The following is a 26398-nucleotide window of genomic DNA, read 5'->3' as shown; positions in this document are numbered from 1 at the left end:
GAGGCTGGTGCCGTGGTGCACTGGACAGGGAATCAGCAGCCTTGGGCTCTGGTCACTCACCGTGTCCCCAGTAGTTCGGAGCACAAGGGACTCTGGGTTCATCACCCAGGGCACGGGGGACCCCGGAGACACTGGCCTGGAAATGCCACATCGGGGCTGTGTGGTCAGGCAGGGCTTCACTCCAGGCTGCAGCTCCTGGAGCTGTGTAAGGAGTGGAACCTTCCCCCCGCCCCCCGGGCCCTTCTCCTTTATTTCCTTTTGTGCAGCTCCAGGAGTGAGGCCGGGTCCGAGCGTTGAAGACTCTATGGCCTAGGGAAGTCCTCGATGTCTAGCTTCTGCCTGAGGAGTGGGCATCGGAGGGGAGCCTCTGGCTGACCCCCTGGGCCACATGCTTGTCTCCCATCCTGTCCCCGAGAGGAGCCGAGAGCAAGGGTTTGCAGTCAAGTCTGAGTGTAACCCAGAGCCCACCCCTGACCTTCCTCCTGCGGTCCAACTCCTGTGGGGGTTGGGGGAGGGGGGAAAAGGGGAGGAAGCGGGGGAGGCAGGAGGATGGCAGGGCCGTGGGAGGATGCTGAGGAGACAGACAGGGCCTGGGGCAGAGCCAGAGGCGGGAAGAAAGGCTGCAGAGCCCCGTCCTGCTCTTGGCTCTGATACCAAATCCCTGCCAGGTGGCTGGGGACAAGGAACTGCCCCTCTCCTTTAACCAGGGGCTGGCAGTGGAAGGCAAGGGTGGTGCTCAGGACCCCGGGCCACCTGGGTCAAGCCCTGGGGCCCCCTGATCTCGGGGAGGTGTTCTAGCCCCAGGAAGTGCTTACCGATCGTTCAGGTCATCACAGCCAGGCGTTGGGGGGGGGGCATGTGGAGGAGGCTCCTCCTGGGGAGGGTGGGCACCCATCCCAAAAGGCATCCACGCTGAGGCACTTGGCTGGGCAGGCCCTGGTGGCCCAGGAATTCTTGGAGGGAGCAGCCCAGAGCAGTGGGCTGCTTAAAAAGAGAGGTGGGTGGTGAGGGCACTGTGCAGGGGGGTGTGGCCCAGAGGGGGTCCCCAGCTTTAATGAGAGCAGAGGGCAGGGCCATGGAATGGGGGAGGGCCTGGAGGGGGCTGGACTCACTCACGGTCACACTCCGCTCTGAAGTGCTGAGTGGCCCGGGCAGGGTCCCACCCTCATCTGTTCCTGGGAGAGGGACCCTCCAGGATGCCTGCCTGAGGCTTAGTGCCAGGGCAGGGACTCAGCCCTGCAGTCCTGCAGAGGGGATGGCTTGCTGCCCACTGTCCACAGGGGCTTGGCCCCCAGACCTGCTGCTCAGACCATATCCGGAGTGGTCGGGAAGGCCGAAGTGCTGGCCAAGCCACTAGGCCCCGAGACTCCCAGCCTGGCCATGGGCCAGTGGGGCCTGCCAGCTTCCTCCCACCTGTTCCGCCCGCCTGTCCTTCCATCCGTCTGTCCTGAGGTTTCAGACTGACATCCTGGTCATCCAGGCCCGCAGGCACCCCCACGTCCGACAGATCTGGGGCATCAGGGCCGAGGCCAAGGCCCAGGCCAGGGGTCTCATCCCTGCTCGGGCCTCAGTTCACTGTGGGACCTCAGGTGCTCTGGCACCTCTGGGTGTTAGTATCCCCACCTGTACCTGAAGCGAGGCGAAAGGTCAGGAGTAAGGCCTAGGGAAGGGCACAGCAGAGGATGCAGGAAGTGTGGCCGTGGCCTGGCCAGGCGGGTATTGCTGAATCTCAGCCCCTAAAGGCCTCCTCAGGAGCCTGGCCTAGATGTGACCATGCTGGGCAGGAGGAAGGGAGAACAGAGGAGAGACCCGGGTGGGCATCTTGGAGGAGGAGGTACCAAGCTGGGCCTTGAATTTTGCCTGGCTGCTGGAGGGGGGCAGGGTGGCCCTGGAGGGGGAATTGCTGGTCCAGTGTGGTTGGAACTCAGGAGTGTCATGATGGGCCTAAATGCCCAGCAGAGGTCTGGAAGTTTCTGAGGTCAGAGGTCAACGTCCTGAAGTTTTAGGGTCACAATGACTAGGTGAGGTGAGTTTTAGGGTCACAGATTCGGCGGATGTGGGGGTGGATAGTGGTGGCCGCAGCCCTGCCCAAGACCCCCTGCCTGCCACCTGCTTTCCCTCAGGCTGCCTGGTTTCTCACCAGGGTGGGGTCCCAGGATGCCAGGCCAGGAATGCCAGCTATGTGGGGAGGGCGGGCTGGCAGCCGCCCGCCGGGGGCACGAGGGAGCAGGCGGACGCTCTGCTCTCTTCCCCGGGAACGCTGCGGGCAGCGAGCTGAGCGGAGCAGTGGCCTGGAAAGATTGCAGCGGGCAGACCCAGGTGCAGGGAGCCAGCCCGCAGGAGGCCCTGCCCACGAGCATTGGATGGATGGGTAAACTGAGGCTCCCAGAGGCCAGTGAGAGTCAGTGGCTGAGCGGAATTCGAACACAGGACCCCAACCCAGAGAACCTTCTTTACAATACAGCTGCAGGTACCTAGATTGTCGCTTCGGCCCCTCACTCCGCAGATGGGAAACTGAGGTCAGGGCAGGTAGGGGGGCCAGCTGGGCCCCTTCCTGCCTCCAGGCCTCTCTCCAGGCTGCTTGGGACACCCTCCTCCCTGCCCAGCACCACGGAGCTCCCTGCTGGGTGTCCTCTTGAAGGCTTAGTTTCCTCATCTGTAAAGGGGGCTGGCAAGGCCCACCCTGAAAAGACCCCATGGGGATGAAGTAGGACAGGGTGGGGGACACTGCTCAGGAAGGGTGGTCTTTTTGTTTTGTTGGATTTTTTTTTTTCACAAGGGTGTTGTTTTGTCTTGTCGCCCCCATAAGTGCAGGCCCTGTGACTGGGCAGGTTAGGCGACAGGTCAGATGGTCAGGCAGGCTGCGATCAGGCCTGCCCTCTGCACACGCTCCACTGCCCTGCACCGCCTCCGGCCACGTCCCAGGGGGTTCAGGTACTTCCTGACCCAGTAGAGGGAGAAGCCATTTGCCAACAGAGGATTGATTGCGTCCGATTTTCAGATGAGAAAACTGAGTCTCAGAACAGCCTTGGTTGGAGTGGCCTTCCTGAGGTCTGGGGATGTCCCCAAGCCCCATGCTTCCCCCAAGCTGGCCTAGAACCCCGGCTGGGGAAGGAGATGAGCAGACTCAAGGCAGATCAGAGCAGGGGCAGGTGGCCTGCGTGCCACTGGGCCCTTGCACTGGCTGCACCAGCCTCCAGCCTTCTGTTCCATTCTATCCTGATCCATCTGACAGGGGAAGGCTGTGGGGACCCTGCGGTGCCGGCTCTGGGACTGTGATGGTGGCCCAGGGAGTCTGCAGTGTGACCCCAGACTTGGAAGACATTCTTGTCCCCATTTGACAAACAGGAGCACTGAGGCCAGCATGCACCCCTGCACCCCACTCTGCCCACGGGGCCCTGCTGGGCTCCAGAGCCGGTGAAGAGCCTCTTCCAGGCCATCTGTGGCTGTAACGTTCTGGGCCAACTTCTGCCCACCTGAGGGAGAGGCTGGCAGGGACGCAGCCTTGGGTGGGCGTGGGGGCCAGGTGCCGCCCTCCCAGGTATTTGCGGAGTTACTTCCTGGACAAGTGGACCCCGGCTCGCCTCCCTGGATGATCGCAGATAATTAGAACATTCTTCAAATATTTTGCCGGAGGATGCCTGAGGAGGAAGAATTACAAAGCGCCAGGGCCAGGAGCGTGGGCTGGAGGAGCCCTGGGCAGCTGGGCGGCCGGGGGCCAGGCCAGGGATGGGGGCCTGCAGGGAGGCTGGGGATCTGGCCATCTCAGCCCGCCTGTCCCCACCTCCATGGGGGTGGAGGTGCTTACGTCCAAGGGCAGCTCAGAGCCTGGCTGGGTGCTGGGCAATGTTGGGGATCCCCCAGCTGGTGGTGGTGGCCAGACCCTGCCCCAAATGGCATCAGGAGAAGACTGAGGGGGTCAAGCACAGAGTCCTGGCTCCCTGGGGGTCTGGTGGGTGGGAAGGCCTCTCGGAGGAGGGTCTCTGCGGTGGTGCGATCAGCAGGTCTGGGAAGAGGACCTGGAGGGTGAGGGTGCAGAGGCAGAAAGCCGAGTGTTGGAGGGTAAGAGTGAGTGGTGGGGTGTGCCCGGGGCCAGCCTCATGACTGACAGCACCCAGGGCCAATGAGGAGTAGCCCAGGGCTGGGCCGGGAGGCCTGGCTCAGGCCCTGAAGCCATGTCCTGCTGGTACGGGGGCAGGGCGGAGGGGCAGACTGGGGGTGGGGTGGGCCGCCCCAGAGGGCAGAGGGAGCCGTGGGCTGCTGGCGGGAAGCCCTCTCTCATCACTGCTCACCTTCCCAAAGGTGGTCCAAGCCTCCTCCCCAGGAGGAAAGCAGGATGTCGCCCAGCGACCCCCTCCTGGCTCCCAGGGCTCTGGGAGGGGTCTGGGGTGTTGAGGCCCGGTGGGCTCAGTCATGAGGTCCGGGTTCCGGAAAGTACTTAGATCCTAGTCTGCCCCATGGAGTGCTGCCCAGTCCTAGCCTCGGGAACATGCCCAGGATTCTGTGGTGGGTTAGGGGCAGGGCCCTGGGGACGGGTGGGCTGCATTAGAGCTGGTGTTCTGTCCAGTGAGAGGGTGCTGAGGGGGAGGGTGCTGGGGGTCCATGCCGTGGTAGGCCGTTTGCCCTCTGCAGGGGCATCTCTATCCTGGGCTGTGGTTTGTGGGGTCGCTTGTTCGGGAATTTGTAGGAGAAACGAGATGCTGAGGTGGAGGTGCCTGGCTCCTGCGGCCACATCCGTGGCCATAGTTTTAAGGCCCCGTGGACAGATCAGATGGCGCGAGGCTTCCTCTGGGCCTGAGAGACTGTTCTGTCACGTGGACGCAGGCTGGCAATGACGCCACTTCTCTCTGGCTCTTTAAGCAGGAAGACAGGCAGATGCCAGTGGATCTGTGCCCTATCAAGGGCACTTTGGGGTGGCTTCACTCCCGTAATCCCGGCACCCTGCCCACATCCTGGGACTCGAAGCGCCAGGCCCTCATCCGGAGGCTGACATTTTCTCAACAATATGTAAAGTGGGGATAAAATCTGCCCTTTAACGACCTGTAACAGTCAAAGAGAAAATGGGGTGCACCTGGGTCCCCCGCCCTGCTGAGAATGCGCCAGCTGCAGTGTCCTGCTCTCCATGCGAGCGGGGGTCGTTGTCCCCAGGAGGCCCCGGCAGCTGTGTGCGAGCTGTCCTCACGAGTCCCACTGGCTGATGCGTCTGTCTGTCACTCATTCGGCAGCTCCACGGTGACCACTGAAGCTCAGCTGGGCCTGGCGCAGGCCAGGCAGACTGCACGGTGGGGAATGAGATGGGCCACCACCCTGGAGCAGCATGCGGCCTACATGGGGAGGGCCTGGCACAGGTTTGGGGGCCTCCTTCAGCAGCCCCCCTGGGAGATTCCCCCCAGTGTAGCTGGGTCCCAGTGCAGCCTCGTGCCCCCAGGGACCGATGGGGGAGGATGGTTCTCCAGGTGGACAGGTGACCCCTCGAATTGTCTTTGAGGGTCAGGGACGGGGTGATGAGACACTGACCGGTCTGGGGCCAGGATGTATGGGTCCTGGTCCCGGCTTCCTCCCTCCCTCCCTCCCTGAGCTACTCAGCAGGTGGCTGGACCTTCTGGACCTTTCAGTCCTTATTCTGAGGAATAACACTAATAATTATAATTATTTTCACAACATTTGCCCCCCGTCCCGCCACTGAGGGGACCCCTGAGCCCAGAGTCCAGCGCACAGTAGGTGCTCATGCCACCTTGAGTCCAACAGCATGAGGGGTTTAGGTTAGACTCCTAGCTGCTGGGGCAGGTTTGGAGGGCGTTAGCTCCTGAACGAAGCAGGGGTGTCCTACACAGAGACAGGGAAGGACAGGATGGCTCTAATCCTGAGCATTGGTGAGACACTGGCTCTCCCGCTTGACCCCTCTTGGGTCCTCAGGGTCCCCGCTGTTGTTTCCCAAGGAAGAGCCCTAAGGCTGGGCCATGGCAGGACTGGCGCTTGGCCTAGACAGGGGCCTTAGCTGGGTGGCACTGGGCAGAGGCTGCCCGTCAGGGTCTGGCCCCACTGGTGGGCCCAGCTCCTCGGGGCAGAGGACAGCTAGCAGGTGGGCAGCTCTGTCCCCTGGCCCCGAGTGCTGCCCGGGGGCAGGCTAAGAGCAGGAGGCCCTGCCTGGTGCGGCCCCACTCATGAAGGGCTCCCTCCAATCTCACGGTCCTCAGGGTCTCCTGTGCCCACGCTTCTTATTGCCCTGGGAGCTGCTGAGGCAGCCTGCCTCTCTATTCAGGGTTCCCAGAGGATCAGGGCCCAGGGGGGACAGGCTGGCAGCATCTGTGGACAGAGTCCAGGCAGAGGCAGAGGGCGGCAGGCAGGCAGGGGGCAGCCCTCAGCAGAGCCAGGCTGGGGATGCCCTTTGATCCCCCTGCCTCTGAGCCTGGGTTTGGGCTGTGCTCTGGCCTAACCCAGCTCTGCCTGCAGGGGGCGGGGGCCCAGCCCACAGCAGCCCCCAGGCGCATGTGCTGCAGGAGGGGTTAGCACCCCTCAAGGCCGGGCACACAAAGCATCCAGGAATGATTTTTAATGTTCACATTTTATTTCTTAATTGTGCTTTCTTTATTTTAATTTTTGTAAGAAAACTTGGAGTTTGTATTCTTGCCTTGTTCTGCCAGCTCTGTAAACTTTTGTGTTGCAGCAGTTTACTTTTTTGTAGAGGTATAACTTACGTAAAGTGCAGAAATCTCTAGTGGGCATTTTGATGCCTTTTCATCTACATGGGCACCTGTGTAACCCCTGCCCAGCTCAAGATAGAGAACATTCAGACCCCCAGCAGAGCAAGCTCCCCACCGCCCCTCCCCATCAGTGCCTCCCACCTCAGGGTAACTCTCTTCTGACTTCTGCTTGTCCTGGAGCTACTTTTTTTTTTTTTTTAAAGAAGATGTTGGGGGTAGGAGTTTATTAATTAATTAATTTATTTTTGCTGTGTGGGTCTTTGTTTCTGTGCGTGGGCTTTCTCTAGTTGCGGCGAGCGGGGGCCCCTCTTCATCACGGCGCGTGGGCCTCTCACTGTCGCGGCCTCTCTCGTTGCGGAGCACAGGCTCCAGACGCGCAGGCTCAGTAGTGGTGGCTCACGGGCCTAGTTGCTCCGCGGCACGTGGGATCCTCCCAGACCAGGGCTCGAACCCGTGTCCCCTGCATTAGCAGGCAGATTCTCAACCACTGCGCCACCAGGGAATCCCCTGCCTGGAGCTTCTTATACGTGGTAGCATCGGTGTTCTCCCGTCTTTCACTCCACGTGGTGTCTGGGGGAGTCATCCGTGTTAGCGGTTTGCATCTGGCTGGGTGAATGTACTGCAGTTTATCTGTCATTCTCCTGGTGATGGACACCTGGGTTGCTGTTCCCAGTTTGAGCTGGTGACCCGCATTCATGTCCTTTGGCAGATGTAAGTGCTTACTTTTCCTGGGTGTATAGACCCTAGTGTGAAATTGCTGGGTCAGAGGGAAGAGCTGGTCCAGGAATGAACCCCTTGGTAGTGGATGCAGTGGCTGATATGAACACCCACTGGCTTCAGAGTTGCCAGTTTAAGCATCGGTCCCCCTGATAGAAACAGCCCCCCACAAGGGGGCTGGATCCTGGGGGCTCAATGAATGAGGGTCAGTAATGGGGCTCCAGTCTCAGGCTGTGAGGGTTAGTTAATAATGGCCAACGTTGATGACCTCTCACCACAGGCCAGCTACGAAGTGCCATGTACTTCAACTCAAGTATCCCCTCCCGGCAGCTCTGTGATGTATCATGGCTATTATTACTGCCACTTTACAGATGTGGAAAACTGAGGCACAGAGAGGTTAAGAAACTTGCCTGAGGTCTCAGAGCTAGGAAAAGACAGAGCCAGGGTTCCAAACAAGCTGGCCCGCACCAGCACTCATGTTCCTAACCCCTCCCCTCAGAGCTGCCAGGTGGGCAGCCTGGTACCCAGCTAATGATACAGCAAAGCCCCCCCCCCGCCCTTGGCCACTTCTCTGCCCATCTGTCACCTGGCAGTGGTCACCTGCCCCTCAGCCCCACTGGAGCCCCCTCGTCCTAGGGGCAGCCCCATCCACTTGGACCTCTCTGGCAGGAGAAAGATCTTCTGATTGTCCAGTGGCAGCGCCCTTCTTGCACAATGCCGGGCTCCAACCCAGCGCCCTCTGGTCTGAGATCAGAGAGCCCTGCCCACAGCCCCCGGGGACGGGGATGAGGTGGGGGCTTCTTGTCTGCAGGGCCTGAAACCCTCCTCCTCCGAGCTCCCTTCATGGAATTGGCCCAGGCCAGGAGTGAGGAAAGTTCCAGACTTTCAGCTTTGCCCACTCCCCCTGGCATCTTGCCTGTGTCCTGAGGCCCCTCCCTGAATAGCACAGGGAGATGAGCCCAGAGCAGAATTTTCCATGGAAAAAGTCAGCAATTGAAACACGAGCGCCCCGCCTGGCTTCTCTGTGCTCAGGGCCACGCAGAGCCGCCCTGCCAGCCTCTCCTGGGGCACCTGGGCGGGCAGCTGAGGGCGGGCAGCCTCCCAGAGGGTGAGAGCTGGGCCCACCCAGTGGGGCACCTTGCTGAGAGTGCCCATAGCATGTCCTCACCCCAAACTGCAGTTACCCCAGAATGCTGCCTGAGTCCGCCTTCTTGTCTCCTGCAGAGCATCAGTTCTGTAGCGACCATGTATTTTTACCCCTTCCCCACTCTGACGGTTTCCTAACGCACCACTCACATCTGCAGCCCCCTCCCCTCCGGGTGGAAGGAACAGTGCCGGCAGGTCTTCAGGTGTAGTGAGGCCAGGTCCTGGGGTGAGGCGGGCCAGGCCTGTTCAGGGAGGCCAGTGATCAGACTGTGGGAGAGGGGATGGACGGGGCACTGGACCAGTTGCCAGAGCTCAACCACTAGCACCGGCAGCTGTCCAGAAACCTGCACAAATTAATGAGTGACCTGGAGTATTTTAAACGCGGAGAGGATGTAAGCTGTGTTTTGAGAATGAAGAGTGGGTGTAGTTTCCCACTCCAGGCCGTCTTCTATATTATGCTCCTACTGTGTGCTGTGCTCTGAGACACGGTGCTGTCTCCACCTGAGTTCTGGAAGCAGAGACCTGGCTGTGTGGCCTTGGGCAGGTCCCTTAGCCTCTCTGAGCTCCAGTCCGCACTCCTGTAACATGGGGATGGCAAGGCTCATCTTGCAAAGAGAGGATTGAGACACAGCGGAGTCCTGTGCTGTCCAAGGCGGGTGCTCAGAAGGGGAATATTTAATATCTTTAGGGGAAAAAAATCTCCACATTCTAAGGGAGACAATGTTGAAATCATTTCTGAATTATCAACCATATCAGATGATTTTTGGTCCTGGTGTACAGTGCCACTCTCTTCTCTGAAGCTTTTGTTTTACCTCTAATCCACACACTGACATCTGGAGGATGGCTGGGGGCTCCCATCCCCCTACGGCATCAGCACCAGTCACCTGGGAGAAGCATACAGGGTACCAGCCGGGCAAGGCCCCTCTGGTCCCCTTCCACAGATCCCACCTATGGCCGGGGGTGTGGAAGTCCTGTGTACAGAGAGCATTTTTCAAAAATTAATTAATTAATTAATTTTATTTTTGGTTGCGTTGGGTCTTTGTTGCTGCACGCGGGTTTTCTCTACTTGCGGCGAGCGGGGGCTACTCTTCGTTGAGGTGTGCGGGCTTCTCATTGCGGTGGCTTCTCTTGTTGCGGAGCACGGGCTCTAGGCGCGTGGGCTTCAGTAGTTGTGGCGCACGGGCTTAGTTGCTCCGCGGCATGTGTGATCTTCCCGGACCAGGGATCGAGCCCGTGTCCCCTGCATTGGCAGGAGGATTCTTAACCACTGAGCCACCAGGGAAGCCCAGAGAGCATTTTTAGAAATTGTGTTCAAAGTTCATTTAACATAAAATTTGCCACTTCACTTTCACTGTGTTAAAGTATACAATTCTGTGGCATTTCATACATCCTCAGTGTTGTGTAACCATCACCTCTATCTAGTTCCGTAACTGTTCCATCACCCCAGGTGGAAATTCCACACCTAGGAAGCAGTGACTTCTCATTGCCCCTCCCCCAGCCCCTGGCCTACCCTGCTTCTGTCTCTGTGGATTTACCTTTGCTGGACATTTCATAGAAAAGGAATCACACAATATGTAGCCTTTCGTGTCTGGCTTCTTTCACTGAGTATAAAGTTTTTGAGGTTCATCCATGTAGCATGTGTCTGTGCTTCATTCCTTTTTATGGCCAAATAATATTCCATTGTCTGGGTAGACCACATTCTGTTTATCCATTCATCCATTGATGAACATTTGGGTTATTTCCTCCTTTTGGCTATTGTGACTAGTGCGGCTGTGAACATTTGTGTACAGGTTTTTGTTTGAATGCCTGCCTTCATTCTTTTGAACATACATCTAGGAGTGGAATTGCTGGGTTCTATGATCCTTCCTTTTTGAGGAACTTCCCAGCTGCTGTCTACAGCGGCAGCACCATTTTACATTCTCACCAGCAATGCATAAGGGTCCCAGTTCCTCCGCATCCTTGCCAATGCGTGCTATTTTCTGTTGTTTTGATCATAGCCGTCTTGGTGGGTGTGAGGTATTTCCTCTCTGTGGTTCTGATTTGCATTACCCTAATGATGACTGATGTTTAGAATCTTTTCCCGTGCTCGTTGGCCATTTGTCTCTCCTTGGAGAAAGGCTTAAGTCCTTCACCCATTTTTTAAATGTGGTTGTCTTCTTGTTATTGACTTGCAGGAGCTCTTTTTGACATAATCCCTGAGTATTCATTCATTTGTTCATTCATTCATCCACCCCACACTCATGATCGGCTACATGGGGCAGTCCCCGAGGCCCTAGGGCCGGCTCAGACCTGGCACTGCCCTCGACGTGTTTGCGGGCTGGTGGAGGAGCCGGGGGTGGAAACAACGACCATGAGATCAGGGGTGAGGTTGGTACTCGAGGGACAAGTGTCCACAATGCGTGTCCTTGGTGCCTGGGGAAGAGGGGTTTGAGCTCAGTGGGGCTTGCCCTTGGGCCTGGAAGGGCAGGAGAGTTTGCGAGACAGAAGAAAGGGAGGGAGACCAGCATGCCAGGCAGAGGGACGAGCGCAAGCAGGGGTGGCAGGGTCGTCAGAGGCCAGATCCTAGGAGGCCTCCGATTCTGATCAAAGGAACCCAGGGAGCTGTAGGTGGGCTCTCAGGGACACCATCAGGGTGGGGTGGGGGCAGGTGGGTGCTAGTGGTGGCCTGCCTGGAGGGGGGAGACCAGGGCTGCAATAATCTGTTTCTGCCCCCAGGTGCATCCAGTTAGACCCCATTTGTCTGAACTTCTGCCCCCAGGAGCAAGGGTTCTTATCCTGGGCAGCAGGGCCTTGGCAGCCCAGAGCCTGCTGGAAGAATCTGGGGATGGGGAATGTGCTTTTAGCATCCAGGCTCCAACCCGAGGCCTGGAGGCTGGTGTCCGGCAGGGTTCCCATCCATCTCATTTCCCTGGGTTGGTTTTCTGAGCATCTACAATTACTTTGGGCTGAATTCCCCAGATTCCAGCCCGCTCCCAGCCCCGCCTGCCCAGATGCTCTTCCTTCACGCCAGCCTCAGGCGTTGCTGCCCATTGTGCCCGTGGGAGACCCAGGGGGGTCTTGGCCAGATTAGTGGGTGGGGCTGGCGGGCCATGGGGATTGAGTGTCGCTGGGGCGTCCTGGTCGCAGCACATGCTGTGGGCTCAGGCCACACGGGGACTTTCCCAGCTGGCTGTGGGTGCTCGGCTGCCCTGGAAAAACACTGACTCGTTTCTCTCAAGAAAGGGGCTGGCACGCTGTGGGCAGAAGGAGGGAACTCACCGTGCTAGGAGGCCAGGGCCTGCGCAGCGGCTTTAGGGAGCCCCTCGTGGCCTCCCCACTCCCACCTTTTGCCCCCTGATCTGTTGTTTGGAAGCCAGACTCTGTCTTGAAACCCAGCTGTTGCTGTGGGCCTGTGGAACCCAGCTCGCCTCCTTTCAGCTTGCTGTCCCTTCCCTGGGTGCTTAAAACCAAGCAATTGATGCAGCTTCTGTGGGAAACAGCCTGCCGGTTCCTCAGAAAGCAAAACCAACTACCTCGTGACCCAGCAATTCCACTCCTAGGTACATGCCCCGAAGAATGGAAAATAGGGATTCAAAGAAAACTTGTGTGCACATGTTCAGAGCAGCGTTATTCACAACAGCCAAAAGGTGGAAACAACCCAAATGTCCATCAGTGATGAAGGGATAAACAGAATGTGATCTCGCCATACAATGGAATATTATTTGGCCATAAAGAAGAAGGAAGTTCATGATACAATGAGGATGAACTTTGAGGAGGTTATACTAAGTGAAAGAAGCCAGGCACAAAAGGTCACATGTTGTATGATTCCATCCGTATGAAATGTCCAGAACCAGCAAATCCACAGGCACGGAAAGCAGATTAGTGGCTGCCAGGGGCTAGGGGAGTGACTGCTAAGGGGTAGGGGGTTGCCTTCTGGGGTGGTGACAGTGCCTTGGAACTTGATAGAGGTGGTGGTTGACCAACATTGGGAACGTACTCAATGCCACAGGACTTTAAAATGGTTAACTTTCTGAAATGTGAATTTCACCTCCTTAAACAAATAAACAATCACACTGATGACACCCAGGGGAAGAGAGAAAGAGCTGAGCAAGTGCCCCCAGTTCCTGCAGGGTGCTGGGAGATTAATTACAAGGCACCCTCAGGGGACCACTCTGAGGATACAGTGTTGCAATAAAGCACCCTGCCGAGCCCAGCATACAGTAGGTGCTCAATTCACATCAGCTCCTGTTTCCTCCTCTGAGTACACCCAGTCTTCCAGAAACAATAACAACAGTCATCCCCATGTGTGCAGCCTTTCTCCCCTTGGAGAGGGGGAGAAAGGTGGTTTTTTTGTTTTGTTTTGTTTTGTTTTTGCGGTACGCGGGCCTCTCACTGTTGCAGCCTCTCCTGTTGCGGAGCACAGGCTCCAGACGCGCAGGCTCAGCGGCCATGGCTCACGGGCCCAGCCGCTCCGCGGCATGTGGGATCTTCCCGGACCGGGGCACGAACCTGCGTCCCCTGCATCGGCAGGCAGACTCTCAACCACTGCGCCACCAGGGAAGCCCGAGAAAGGTGTCATACCCCATGTCATGGGTGTGAAAACTGAGTCTCAGAGAGGCAGAATGTCTCCCCAAGGTCACACACGGGCTGTGGCTGCAGTCAGGACCGGGTGGGCTTGGCTCCCGGCCTGCCCAGCCTACTTAGCAGCCTGCCGGTCCAGGCACCCTGGGGTGGAGGGAGCTGGGGGTCTACAAGTGATGGGAAAGCCTCAGTTGTCTGGGAGTTGGGGTCTGCTGCTTGGGGGCAGTTATGGACAGTTGCAAGTTGGTGGCTGTCAAATCCACGAAGGGTCTGTGTGTCTGACTCGGAGGCACAGAGAGGCGTGGTTCTTGTATTCCACGGGACTGTTGATTCATGGAACTTGTGATCCTGTGGTTCTTGCGATCCCGTTCCTGCAAATTCGAGGCTGAGGGGGCACGGGTGTGTGTGCCTTTTCAAGCTGGAATCCTGTGTGCAGGTCAGTGGAACATGGTCCTTGAGGGCAGGACTCTGTGCTTTGTTCCCTGGCGGGCAGAGCTTGGCACAAGGTGGGCTCCTGGAGCACATCCGCTGGCCGAGGGACCGAGCGGGGAGAGTGGCAGGCGCGGGGGGGCGGGAGCCTGCCAAGGTGTCTCACCTGCTCGGCATCCTCTCCCCCCTGCAGAGCGCTGTCGTCCGTCGTGGCCCTGGGAGCCAACATCATCTGCAACAAGATCCCTGGCTTGGCCCCGCGGCAGCGTGCCATCTGCCAGAGCCGGCCCGATGCCATCATCGTGATTGGGGAGGGGGCGCAGATGGGCATCAACGAGTGCCAGTACCAGTTCCGCTTCGGACGCTGGAACTGCTCCGCCCTCGGCGAGAAGACTGTCTTCGGGCAGGAGCTCCGAGTAGGTAAGGGCGCCTCCGGGCTTGCGGGGACCCCGCCTTTGGGGCTTTGGGTGCCTGGGGGCCAGGCCACCCGCCCACTCACCGAAGGCCAGGCCAGGTGGCCCACACTCGCTTTTCTACACCCTCTGGCTGATTTCTTTGCTGTAACAGCACTTCTCTGGGTCTGGCCTGCTGGAGGCCCAGGACCCCAGGGAGACCCGGACCCGGACCTGGCCTGGCCCTCTGGGACACTGCTGCGTCTGGAACGAGGGAGGTGTCGACAGGAGCCAGCCTGTGTGAATGGACGGGGGCCCTTGCTCTGGGCTGTCAGGCTGGGGGACACCGTCCGTGTGGACGTGAGCGGGCAGGCTGGTGGCGCAGCGGTTAGAGGCACGCCGTGCTGATGCGCGGCAGCTGGGTGGCCCTAGGCACGAGGCTTTGTCTCTCCATGTCTCTGCGTCTGTATCTGGAAATGGGGTACCAGTAGTGGTTCCTGCATGGGGTGGTTGGGGGGCTTGATGTGAAAGGTGCCCGGCCCACAGGAAGAGCTGTATGACTGTAGCTGGGATTCGGAGAGTGGAAGGGACTCTGGCCAGAGGGAACAGCAGGGTGCGGCAGTGTGACAGGTGGGGGCAGGGAGGAGTCCGGCTGGAGGGAGGGCAGGGTTGGGGGGTTGTGCAGGGGGAGTTGGGACGGGGGAGAGGGGTGGCCTCCGATTCCGTGGGCAGTGGCACATCCAGATTTCTGCGGGCGAGCCCCGCTGCGCTTTGCACAGTCCCTGGGCCACACGCCCCGCTCCCTGTCCTCACGGCCCCGGGGGAGGCTCCCGTGTGCCCATTTTACAGGGAAGGAGACTGAGGAGTGAAAGGGAGAAGTGGGACTTGTGGAGCCTGACCTGATTGGAGCCGCTGTGTGACCTTGGGTCTGGCCTTCGGGGCTTCGGGGCCTCAGTGTCCTCGTTTGTAACCTGAGCTCTGAGCAAGCAGGCCCTTGTCTGGGTCCCCAGTGCCTCTCGCAGTGCCTGTGTGCAGTAGGTACTTAATAAACAGCTGTTGAAGGAGTGAGGGTGGGGATGGTGAGACAACCTGCCACCCCCCGCCAGGCCATTGTGAGGGTCAGAGGGCAGGGACTGATAAGGGGACACAGTGCCGGGCATGCCCTGTTATCCCAGACCCCAGCCTGTGGGCACAGGTGAGCCTCCAAACGTGTGATTACAACAGGTCCTTCCGTTCCCAGCGGGCCAAGGAGCCTAGGCCTTTCGAGCGGAGTCACAGCTGGCAGGACTGAGGCCAGAGCTGAGCTCTGCAGGGCTTGGAACACCTGCGTGGGGCTGGAGGAGGCACAGGGGAAAGCCCCCAGGGGCTCCTTTGCAGTGAGCAGCCTGTGGGTGGCACCTGGCATGGAGGGTGGCACCGCCCCCTCCCGAGGGCCGCACCACCCAAGTGCAGCTTCCTCCCTCTGGGTGCCATTGGAGAGGGTGGGACTGCCTGCCCCGTCCCCCGCAGTTGGGAGGGCATGGGCACCGGTGCCCGCTTCATGCCAGGTGCCCGCCTGCCTGCCTGGCACCCCCCTTCCCACCCCCCCACCCCCCAGGACCCTGGGCTTCGATGAAGCTGTGACCATCCCCACTGTACAGCTGAGGACACTGAGGCCAGGGGAGTTGTGCGGTGGCCAGTGGCCACACGGGGGAGCTGGGTTCAGGTCCCCTTTCTGGTAGCCCTCCCTGCCTCCCTGTACAAAGGGGGATGGGCAGTGGACATGGTCCTGTGGCCTGAGGACAGGTGGGAACTTGCCCTTCATTTAGGACCTCAAGACATAGGCGGTGAGGGAGACCTGGCCACTCTGATCCTCTCCTCAGGGTCAGGCCCCAGGCGGGGAGTTCACCAATAGTACCAGTAGTAAATGTCGGGCTCCTATGCACCCTCCAAAGCCCAGAGGATTGGTGTTGGCCCCCCTGCCAGCGACCGGCCCCCGCATAGGGGACCCACATCACTTTCCCGGAGAGCAGCCCCTGGTGCTGTAAGGATCGCGGCTTACAGCTCACAGCTGTTCCTTCTTGGAGTCTAGCCCTCTGCCCACAGAGAGGGGTGCCTACAGCCAAGGATGGGCTGATGCAGAGGGTATAAAGTCCCCTTGTGCAGGTGGGGCTGCTCTGTGACATTCTTCACGCCCTGAGCTCCCCTTGGGATCAGGCATCTCAGGCTCTGCTTCTAGGGAGCCCACCTAGCACACCCCCTCTCACTTTCACAAGCATTTCAGAGGCAGAGTTTCTGGCAGAGATGTCCACACCCACTGTCCCCGTCCCTCATTTTCTCACTCCAGTCACCCCTGTCCCGCCCATTAGTGACCTTGGTGTGGCTGACTGACCCTCTTCCTTGGCTGGGCCCCAGCTCACCTGGGCTTCCTCTAGCCTCTGGTTGCTCCTTCTCAGCCCCGCCCCAATCAGCTCTCCCCCGGCGTCAAGACCAGCACGCTGCCCCCTGTGGACCACTCGGCGCGGCTGACCCATGGCAGCCTCTGGTCAACACGCTCAGCATCTTGCTGCTGAAATCTCCATCCTCAACCTCCCCTGCTGGCCTGACCACCCAGTCATTCAGCAGAAACCTTGGGTTGTCCCCTCTGTCCATCCCCCAACTCTGCCCCATGGCCACCGCGGGCCCGCCTCCCTGGCCCTCCTCTGGCAGCTGTCAGTTCCTGCCTCTGCCTCCTTCCTCGCCCCGTCCATGCCATGTCACTCCCTTCCTCCAAAACCTATAGTAGCTCCCTGTTGCCCAGGATAAAGTTAGCTTCCTAGCTTGGAGTCTGAGTAGCCCCTGCCTCCCTCCAGCCCTTCTTGAAACTAGAGCTTTAGCCATCGCTGACTTCCTTCTCTTCCCCTAGCCTGCTGGGCCCCTTCCCTCCTGCAGCTTCTCACCCTGGGAGGCCCTTCCCCTCTGCCTGCTTATTCACATCTGATTTCCCCACTGGCCAGCAACGCCTTTTTTCACCCCTCCTGGCCCTTCCTCATCCACAGGGGGGCTGAAGTCACGCCCTGGCGCTTCATCCTCCCGGGTCTGTCAGCCCCGGACCAGCTCAGCACCTGCCTAAGGTTCCCTCTGCTCTCTGCCCCTGGGGGGTGGGCTTTCTAACACCCAGGCTGTCTCCCGACCAGCCTGAAGCCCTCCCTGGCTCCTCGCTGCCCTCTGAGGAAGGCCCAGCTCTCAGCCAGGAGGGCCCTGGCTGCAGGCTGGGCTGGGCTGAGCCCTGCAGGCAGCAGAAGCCCCTCTGTGTGCTGCCATGGTGGTCTGAGCAGGCCCCTTGCTCCGCCCAGGGCTCAGCTCCTGGGACTCACAAGCAGGAAGTCGGGCTGAGCAGTGAGGCCAGCCCATGTAAGAGGCATGCAGGTGCCCCGGGCACGGGATCGGAGCCGGGCCATGGGCTGGCAGGCAGCCACTCGAGCGGTGCCAATTAATGATTGGCCCTGAGAGGGGGGATGGCCTGGATGGGTGGGACAGGCCCCCTTCAGGCCCTGCCTGTGACCTTGGGCCGCGCCTAAATCTTGAGAGCTGAAGGCAAACCCTTTAAAGGTGCAAATCAACGCCTGTGCAAAGTTCCAACTCCTTTTCCAGCACCTGGTGCTGTTGCTTGTATGCTTCCAGGGATGGGGAGCTTACTAGTCCACATAAGATAGATCTTTCTTATGATGATCCTGTGCCGGCTTTGTCCTGGGGCCCTCTGGGGGCCAGTTACTGTGCTTCCTCTGGGGAGTTGAGGCCCACCCTAATCCTCCTTTCACCAATGAGGTCTCCCCTCACACAGGGCAGCCTCCGCCCTCTGGCCACCGGAGCCCACCCAAGCCTATTTCCTCCCCTACAGAGCGAGGCTGGGCCACCCTGGCCCCTCCTACCCATCTCTCCTGTTACCTGGAAATGAGCTTGTGGGGGTGGGGTGCGTGAATGTGTCCCCAACTCAGCTGTCTTCTTCCATGGGCTGCGGGAGGAGGCCGTGGAAAGCATGAGAGTCAGGGGTGAACCTCTTATTCCAGGGACACCTGTTAGAAACTGAGGGTCCCCAGGGATCCCGAGCAAGGCAGGGCATTTCTAACAGGCGCCATAACGGAATGAGGACTGTTGTCGAGGGCTTCCTTGATGGGGTGACGTGTCCGTTGAGACCCGAGGGAGAATCAGAGTGACCCAGACCAGCCTGAAGGTGAGAGCAGGGAAGGGGGCTCCAGGTGGAGGGAACAGCATGTGCCAAAGCCCAGAGGCCAGAAAGTGGATGGTATTTTCCAGGAACTGTGGGAGCGTCCGGAGCAAACGGGAAGCTGGGTAGGCCCGGAGGCGGCAGGAGGGGTCACAGCTGGAGGGCTATGGGCTGAGGTGTGAGTGCTGTGAAGGCCAGGAAGGCACAGACGGGTCTGAGCAGAGAGGGGCTTCTGCCGCCCACTGCCCCCTCTCTGCCTGAGCCCAGCCCCTTGGGACCCGCTGTCACGGGGCATGGGGGCTGCAGCTGCGTGCACTCGGGCCCCCGCCCACCCCGAGCTGCCATGGAACACTGAGCCCCGCCCATCACGTGCCGCTCGGACATGACCAGGCATAGGGGCCACCCCTAATCCTGCCTCACGTGGCACCCGTTTGTTTTGTGGGTGAGATTTGCGTTAGGAGCAAACCCTGAACCTCCTGGCTGCCTGCAGGAGGGGCTCAGCAGAGGCCATCAGTTTCTGGACAATCTGAGTGAGCAGAGTGACCTACCTCTGAGTGTCTGAAAGGCGAGGGTCTGGGGGCTTCCAAGTCGGCCACTGGCCAGGGCCTTGGAGGAGAAAGGGCACTCCCAGGCCCCGTGCACCTACTGCATGCCCGGCCCCCTGCCCGGGGCTTGCACACCAGGCTCAGGGAGGTCCGACATGAGTCCCCAGGAGGGACGAAGGCTGCACTGTCCACTCTGGGGGCACAGGCCACCACGGGCAGGAGAGCACTTGAAATGTGGTGCGTGCGAGCTGCGATGTGCCGTTGAGTGTAAGATACATGCCAGGTTTCAAAGACTTGGAGAGAAAAAAAGCAAGTAATGATCTTTTCACATTAAGGTGTAGAAATGGTAATATTTGGATATATTGGCTAAATAAAATATGTTACCAAATTTAAGTTCACCTAATTATCTTCACTTTCCTTTATGTGGCAACTAGAAAAGTTAAAATGACCTGCGTGGCTTGTGTGAGACTTCTGTTGGTGGCACTGCTCTCAGAGGGGTCAGGAGTTGCCCGGAGTCACCCTGGTCAGGGGCAGAGCGGACATTTGAACCCAGGTCTGACTGTCTTCTCCCAGGACGCCGTCCTCCAGCTCGGCTGAGGGCAGAGGGTCACTGACCATCTGCTTCCTGGGGCAGCGCAGGGGCATGAGGGTGGCTCCCTTTGGCAGCCCCTGTAACTGCTCAGCCTGCAAGCACTGAGTGCCTGCTGTCTGTCAGGCCAGGGGCAGGGCGCTGGCAGTGGAGTGAAGGCCACCCAGCCCTGCCCTCGGAGCCTTGCACCCAGGATGCCCTGGGTGAGCCGATGGGGCTGGACTGGGAGGCCTGCCTGGGCCCCCGGCCTTGCATGGGGCACGCCCTCTCGGCCCACAGGCCCCAGCTCTGAGGGACACAGAGCTTCGTCCTGTCTGTCCTGGTCACTCCCTACCCCCACCCCCATCCCGGGGGCCCAGCCTGAGGCAGCAGAACAGACACTGTCCAGGCTCGAGGCTCGGGGTCCCGGCAGCCAGGACACTAGGGAGAACTGGGGCCTCGAATGTCAGAATCAGAAAGACTTTCCCAGAGGCAGGGCTCCCCAAGCCCACTCCTGGTTCAGGGTGTGATGAGCCTTGGTCTCTCCAGGTGGCCCTGGCTCTGGGCCCCTGCATTGGAGGCCAGCTTGCTCCCGGGAGCAGTGGTTCCTGAGACGACCAGGCTCTGGACCTGCCAGAGGTGAGCAGCTGGGGGCTTAGGCTGGGCGGTGGTTGATCCCTTCCACATGACTCCTCTAGGTCCGCCTGGAGCTCATCCAGGATGGGAATTTTCCACCTTCACTGGCAGGGCCCGGACAGACAGGACAGGCTGTTGGGGGCGGATGGGGTCTGGGAGGGGAGAGGGCGCTGCCGCGGTCCCACCGTGTGACCCTGGGCACGGCCTCCCATTCTCCGGGCCCCCGTCTACCCACCCACACCAGGGCTGAGGCTGGGGCCCTAACGCCACTAGGACTTGGAGGGCGTCTCTCCTCAGAATAGGGGCAGGAAGGCCCTCTGCTTCCTTGGCACACACATCTGCCCAGGGCTCCACGGACAAAGGGTCCAGGATGCCGGGTTCTGGTCCACCGGGCAGGACACAGATCCCAGGTGGGCGGGCCTCCACCCCCGGCCTCCAAGGGCAAGGCCTGGCCCAGACCTCAGTCTGTCTCCAGCTGGGACCCCTCCTGCCGCCACTGTGGGAGCACCATTCCTCCCAAGGCCGCTGCGGCCGGGCCCTTGCACAAACATCACTCCCTCCTGGTTCCCCTGTCTGCACAGCATAGATGGGGAGACTGAGGCCCACAGAAGCCTGTCTTGGCCAAGGTCACACGCCTGTGAGAACTAGAGATCTGAACCCAGGGGTCAGCCCTGTGCCCCGGTGGGGGTCCAGGTGCCGGCTGGTGGGGACAGGGGGCAGCTGCGGCGGGGGCAGGGAAGGGGCTCTGGTTCCATCGCGTCCCCCCTCACAGGCAGTGGCTGATTTTGCCGCAGGCCCGATGAAGGAAGGAGTGGTCTGAGGCAGGCTGCCTGGGGCTGGCCTCCCTAAGGAGAGAGGCCGCAGAAGAGGCCTTGCCAGCCTCCCCAGAGCCACGGGGCAGGGGTGGAAGCTCCTGGAAGGCCAGCCCAGCTGGGGACACAGACCCCTGGGCCCTGGCTGCCCCTCGCCGCATGGCCCTGGGCCAGGCCCCCCGGGCCCAGCCGGAGCACGACCCCCCTGAAGGGCCGCTGTGGCTGTGAGGGCCCCGCTGGGTCAGAACAAAGGCCGCGGGCGCGGGTGTGCCGGCGTGTTCGGACCTGGCACGACTGTTTCTACTCCTCTGTTTATGACAACGGCAGGGAAGAGCTTAGTGTGGAGACACTGACTCAGCCGGGGACGAGCCGGGGCGGCGGCTGGGACGGGGCCGGAGAGAGCCAGGGGGACAGAAAGCGACAGGGGGACGTAGAGAGAGAGGCAGAAACTGAGAGGGAAGGACAGAGACCTACAGCAAAAGGGACACAGAGAGGGCAACACACACACACATACACAGGCACACGCACCTGCACACACACAGCGCCAGTGCAGGCCTTCGCCTGTCCCAGGCCCAGGGTCCAGGCCGCTCTGTGATGGGTGATCCACGCGGCGCTGGACCCCGCGAGGTGGGTGACGTTATCACCTCCCTTTAGCAGGTACAGAAACAGGCACGGGGGTGCAAGGCAGCCTCTCCAGCAGGAACTCAGCAGAGCGTGGATCACGCCCCGGTGGTGGTCCAGGCCAGGCCCCCCACACTGCCAGAATCCTAGGTCAGGATGGCAGGGGGCCTGGTGAGGTGGGCCCTCTGGGCTTCTGACCCTTCAAGTGCACAAATGGGGATTTGGGGCCTGGTGGGCCTAGAGGCATCTCTGGGCTCCCCTGCCTCCCCCCTCCCATGGCCTCTCCACCTCGCCCGTGTGTGCTGGGATGCAGCTCAGGCAGGGGGTGTGTGCCCAGGCCCCATGACTGAGCCAAGGCTGGGACACGGGCACTGCGCTGTCCCGCTGGGGGACCGCAGCAGCTGCTGGTGTGGCCTACGGTGTCTCCTGGCCTCCCTGGCCTCCATCTCTCCACCTGTAAACTGTGGGCAGGGGGAGGTATTCTCCCACCCCTTCTAAGCTCCTGGGAGCCTGAGGGCTGAATGGGGTGGTGGTGGGGGGTCTCAGAGGAGCGGGGGAGCTCACCAGCTGGCACTGTCCCACTGGCTGGGCCAAGGACTCGGGAAGCCCACCCTGTCCCATGTCCAATGTCGGTCACAGCAGCACCCTCCAGGGGCTTTCCATGTTCGTAGAATAAAATCTAATATCGTCCCCACAGGCTCCCAAAGTCACCATGGAGTGGCTGTCTCTCCTGCATCAAACCACACACGCGTGGCTCATTCCCTCCCCGTGACCTTAGCCTTGCTGTTCCCTCTGCCTGAACACTGTTCCCTGCACCTTTGCATGGCTCATTCCTCTTGTCATTTAGGACTCACCTTCGGCGTCCTTCTCGAGAGGGTCCCACACTGGTCAACCTCCACCCAAGTCCCTCCCTACAGCCGCCCGTCCTGCTGTCCTGTCCGTGGTTCTGACTGAGGCCCTCTGCCTGCCCTCCCCGTGAACCCCTCCCAAGCCCACTAGTCCCCTGGGCTGTGATGTGTTAGTCTTGTCCTGCTGTATGCTTGGCCGTGGGCTTGGGGATGGGTAGGGGCTGAGGGCCTCCTCCCTGGGGCCCTGGGGTTGGCCAGGAGGGCAGGCCGTGCTTGGTGCTGGGCTGGTAGCAGAGGAGTGAGGGAGGGAATGGTGAGAGATGGAGTAGGGTGCCCGGGCGTGACACAAGCAAGCCTGGGCCTCAGGCCTGCTCAGTGAGCGGGGAGACAGACTGTATGGTTTCCCTGTTCTGGTGGGTGTGGGGGGAGTGGTCTGAGCATGGCCTCTGGGGTCCTGGGTCAGATCCCAGCTCTGTGGTCAGCCTGCCATGAGACCTTGGGCCAGTCACCCACCTCTTTTGAGCCAAGCATCCTCACTGTGAGGTGGGGGCCCTGTGAGGGTTTAAATCGAGTAGGACAGGTTGTATGCAATCCCCTAAAACCATCAGAGGCTGTATATTTTTAGAACAGCTTTATTGAGATGTACCTCATATACAGTCCAATTCAAGCATTTAGAGTGTACTATTCACTGGATTTCAGTGTAGCCATAGGTTGTGCAGCCATCACCATAGTCAAGTTTAGAACATTTTCATCACTCCAGAAAGAAACCCTTAGCGATCATCCTCCAATCCCCCTTGCCCTTGGCATCACTTATCTGCTTTCTATCTATGTGGATTTACCTATTCTGGACATTTCATATCAATGGAATCATACACCATGTGGCTTTTGTGTCTGGCATCGTTCACTGAGCATGATGTTTTCAAGGTTCATCCATGTTGTAGCCTGTGTCCGTGTTTCATTCCTTTATATGGCTGAATAGTGTTTCATTGTGTGGAGAGACCACAATTCTTTATCCATCCATCCGCTGATGGACATTTGGGTTGTTTCCTCCTTTTGGCTATCGTGAATCATGCTGCTATGAGTATTTACATACAAGTTGTCATGTGGACACGTGTTCATTTCTCTTGGGTACATAGCTAGGAGAGGAATTGCTGGGTTAAATATTAATAGTAACTCTGTATTTAACATTTTGAGGAACCTCCAAATGGTTTCCAGAGCGGCTGCACCATTTTCCCTTCCCACCAGCAGTCCATGAAGGTTCTGATCTCTCCACGTCCTTGTCAGCACTTGTTAGTGTCTCTCTTTTTATTTTAGCCATCCTAGTGGGTGTGAAGCGCTGTCTCATCGTGGCTTTGATCTGCATTTCCTTGATGGCTAATGACGTTGAGCATCTTTTTTTGTGCTTAGTGGACATTTTTATACTTTCTTTGGAGAAATGTCTATTCGGATCCTTTGCCCATTTTAAACTGGGTTGTTTGCCTTTTTATTACTGAATTGTAGAAAAATGCTGTGTTTTTTCAAAGAGGGGCAAGCACAGGTTGGCAGAGAGGCAGGGTTTGACAGATCTGAGCTGTGTTAGCCACGAGCACAGGAACACACACAGGAGCACACACTTGCTCACACTTATAGGAACTGCATTTGTGCAAACGTTAAGTCCAGGCATATGCCCAGGGACACGGGCATGGGGACACATGCAGAGGTACACACGCATGGATGCCTAAACCTGTGTACACCCACGGAGAGCCCATGTGTGGTGTGTCCCACACGTGTGGGCATGAAGCTCAGGTCAGCGACCCTCTGTGTGCTGGGGCCAGGCCTGCCCTCCCAGGACCACGCGTGGGTCCTCTGACATGGTGACTTGGCCATATCAGAGCAGTTATCCTTATTTTGCAAAGTGGGGACATCGAGACATAGAAAGGCCCCTTGTCCAAGGTCACCCAACTGGCCAATTTTAGGGTCTGGACTTGAACTCGAGGTCTCAGACTCTGAGCCCCTTCTCTAGGGCTTTGACCTCACCTTAGTCATTCCGGAATGTCATATCTGGGCTCCCCCACTTCCTGAGCCACTGTGTGACTTTGGGCAGCATGCTGCCCCTCTCTGGGCCTCAGACACCTTGTCTGAGGAGTAGCACTGAGTAGCACTGGATGGTCCCTGAGGCCCTCCGAGCCTCTAGGTTCCAGATCCCCAGCTCCCCTTCTCAGAGGGATCCAAGTGCCTTTCTCACCTTGCCTCCCCAGGCCTGCAGTTAATCAGGTCATTATGAGCTCAATTAGGGCTTTTTGTGGCTTTCTAAAGATAGTGTGCCAGGCCCCTAGGGATTCTAGGAAGTGGCCGGTGGCTTTGAGTGGACACTGAGGAGGGTGTGTGTGCGTGGGGCCTGGGGAGGGCGGGCACAGCCCCCAGCTCTGCCCTGGGAGGGTGAGGGGACCTCTGTTCTGCCCAGGCCCCCGCATGACCCAGGAGCCACATTTGTCCCCTCCAGTAACTGCTCACAAAGATCTGCCTGGTCCCCAGCGTCCTCATCGGGGTCAGGGTGAGGGGACAGCTGGGTGGGCTAGGCCCTACTGACCCAGGAAGACCCTCTTTCCCTGGGAGTCAGGTCTGGCGGGCACGGAGCGGGGCAGTGGGGGCGTGGTTAAGCTTGAATAACCACGAGCAGAGAGAGAGCAGAGCTGGCTGGCCCCTGAGTGGCCAGCGCCTCAGTTTACCCGTGGGGCAGTGGTCTCTGAGGGCTTGGCTGGTGTGGATTCATCCAGAGGAGGCATGGAGGGGGCAGCTGGGCAGGCGGACTGGGAGGAGGCTGTGGACAGCACAGAGAGGGGCCTGGGCCTGTCCTGGGAGCCCTGCACTGTGCCTGGACTTCCCTGGCCCGCTCAGTATTTGGTGATGCTGAGGGCGATGCCCATTTGTCCTGTTTGCTCTTAGAGCTGCTCCTGGGGCCGTAGGGTGAATGGGGACACAGGCTCAGAGAGGGTTTGTGACTTGCCTGGGGCCGCACAGCAGGTGTGAGAATGCAAGTCCAAGGCTTTCTTGCCTGCTCCTCCCTGAGTCTCCCTGTACCTCTCTCTCTGCTTTCCCGAAACCTCGGGCCACGGGCCCCACATGGCTAATGGAGCCCACCTTGACCTGTCAGGTGCCAGACGCAGACTGCAGGACCCTGTTGCTGGCTCTGGTGTCTGAGGGTACAGATCCACGCTGGGGTGGCTCTGGATCCCAAGAGGAGCCCCTGGGCCTCCCACGTCTGAAGCGTACCCCCAGGACAGCTGTGGCCCCAAACAGACCATCCTCGCTGCCTTCACCCAACTCCCCACCTTCATCACCAGACAGATGTGGAGCAGCCACTGTGCTCAGATGGCCATTACTGCTACTGCCTGGAGCAAATCGCTTCCTGCTTTTGAGGCTCAGTGTTCCCACCTGCGAGATGGGCCTCATCAAGAGGATCTATTCCGTGGGTGGTCGTGGAGATAAAAGAAGGTGGTGGGACTTCCCTGGTGGCGCAGTGGTTGAGAGTCCGCCTGCCAATGCAGGGGACGTGGGTTCGTGCCCCGGTCCGGGAAGATCCCACATGCCGCGGAGCGGCTGGGCCTGTGAGCCATGGTCGCTGAGCCTGCGCGTCCGGAGCCTGTGCTCTGCAACGGGAGAGGCCACAACAGTGAGAGGCCCGCGTACCGCAAAAAAAAGAAAAAAAAAAAAGAAGGTGATGAATGTAGTGCGTCCAGCCCCAGCCCTGCTCACATGAAGACTCAGGGAATAATGCTGCAGGGTGGGCGTACCTGGAAGAATCAGACATGGATCCTACCCACCACCCCTGCAGCCCGCGGGCACCTGGCAGGAGCCCAGAGGAGGGCCCTCACTCCAATGGGGCTTCCGGGAGCAGGGGACCTCCCAGCTGTATCCAGAGCCTGGGTGAGCTGCAGACACATGGGCATGCAGGCAGGGTTTCCAGCAAAGAGGGGGCCAGTGTCCCCCAGGGCAGGCAGCAGGGAGCCAGGCTGCTCCTGTTCCAGAGCAGTGGTGTGCGCCAGCTGCTGCACTTGGCCAAGTGGGGCTTGATGGTGTGGTGGGTGGGACGGCTGGGGTCAGGCTTCCAGGGCTTGAGGGCATCTCTGAGGCTTGGGGAGCCATCGATGTTTGCTGGCCAAGGCGCACGGGTTCAAAGGGCTTCTTTCTTTTTTTTTTTTTTTTTGTGGTACGCGGGCCTCTCACTGTTGTGGCCTCTCCAGTTGCGGAGCAC

The 26398-nt window shown here is 59.5% G+C and overlaps 1 protein-coding gene across 1 annotated transcript in view; it reads left to right on the top strand.

Annotated features, from left to right (window-relative positions):
• The window catches only part of WNT7B (Wnt family member 7B), a 51834-nt gene that overhangs the window by 12889 nt on the left and 12547 nt on the right, over positions 1-26398 (top strand). Inside the window, exon 2 of the mRNA XM_082635966.1 lies at positions 13750-13976. Coding sequence (XP_082492092.1) covers positions 13750-13976 — 227 coding nt within the window. The remainder of the gene's footprint in view (positions 1-13749; positions 13977-26398) is intronic.

This window comes from Mesoplodon mirus (assembly GCF_964341445.2).
Source record: "Mesoplodon mirus genome assembly, chromosome: 11".
NCBI classification, from domain to species: domain Eukaryota; kingdom Metazoa; phylum Chordata; class Mammalia; order Artiodactyla; family Ziphiidae; genus Mesoplodon; species Mesoplodon mirus.
This window is presented reverse-complemented; position numbering and strand designations above follow the sequence as displayed.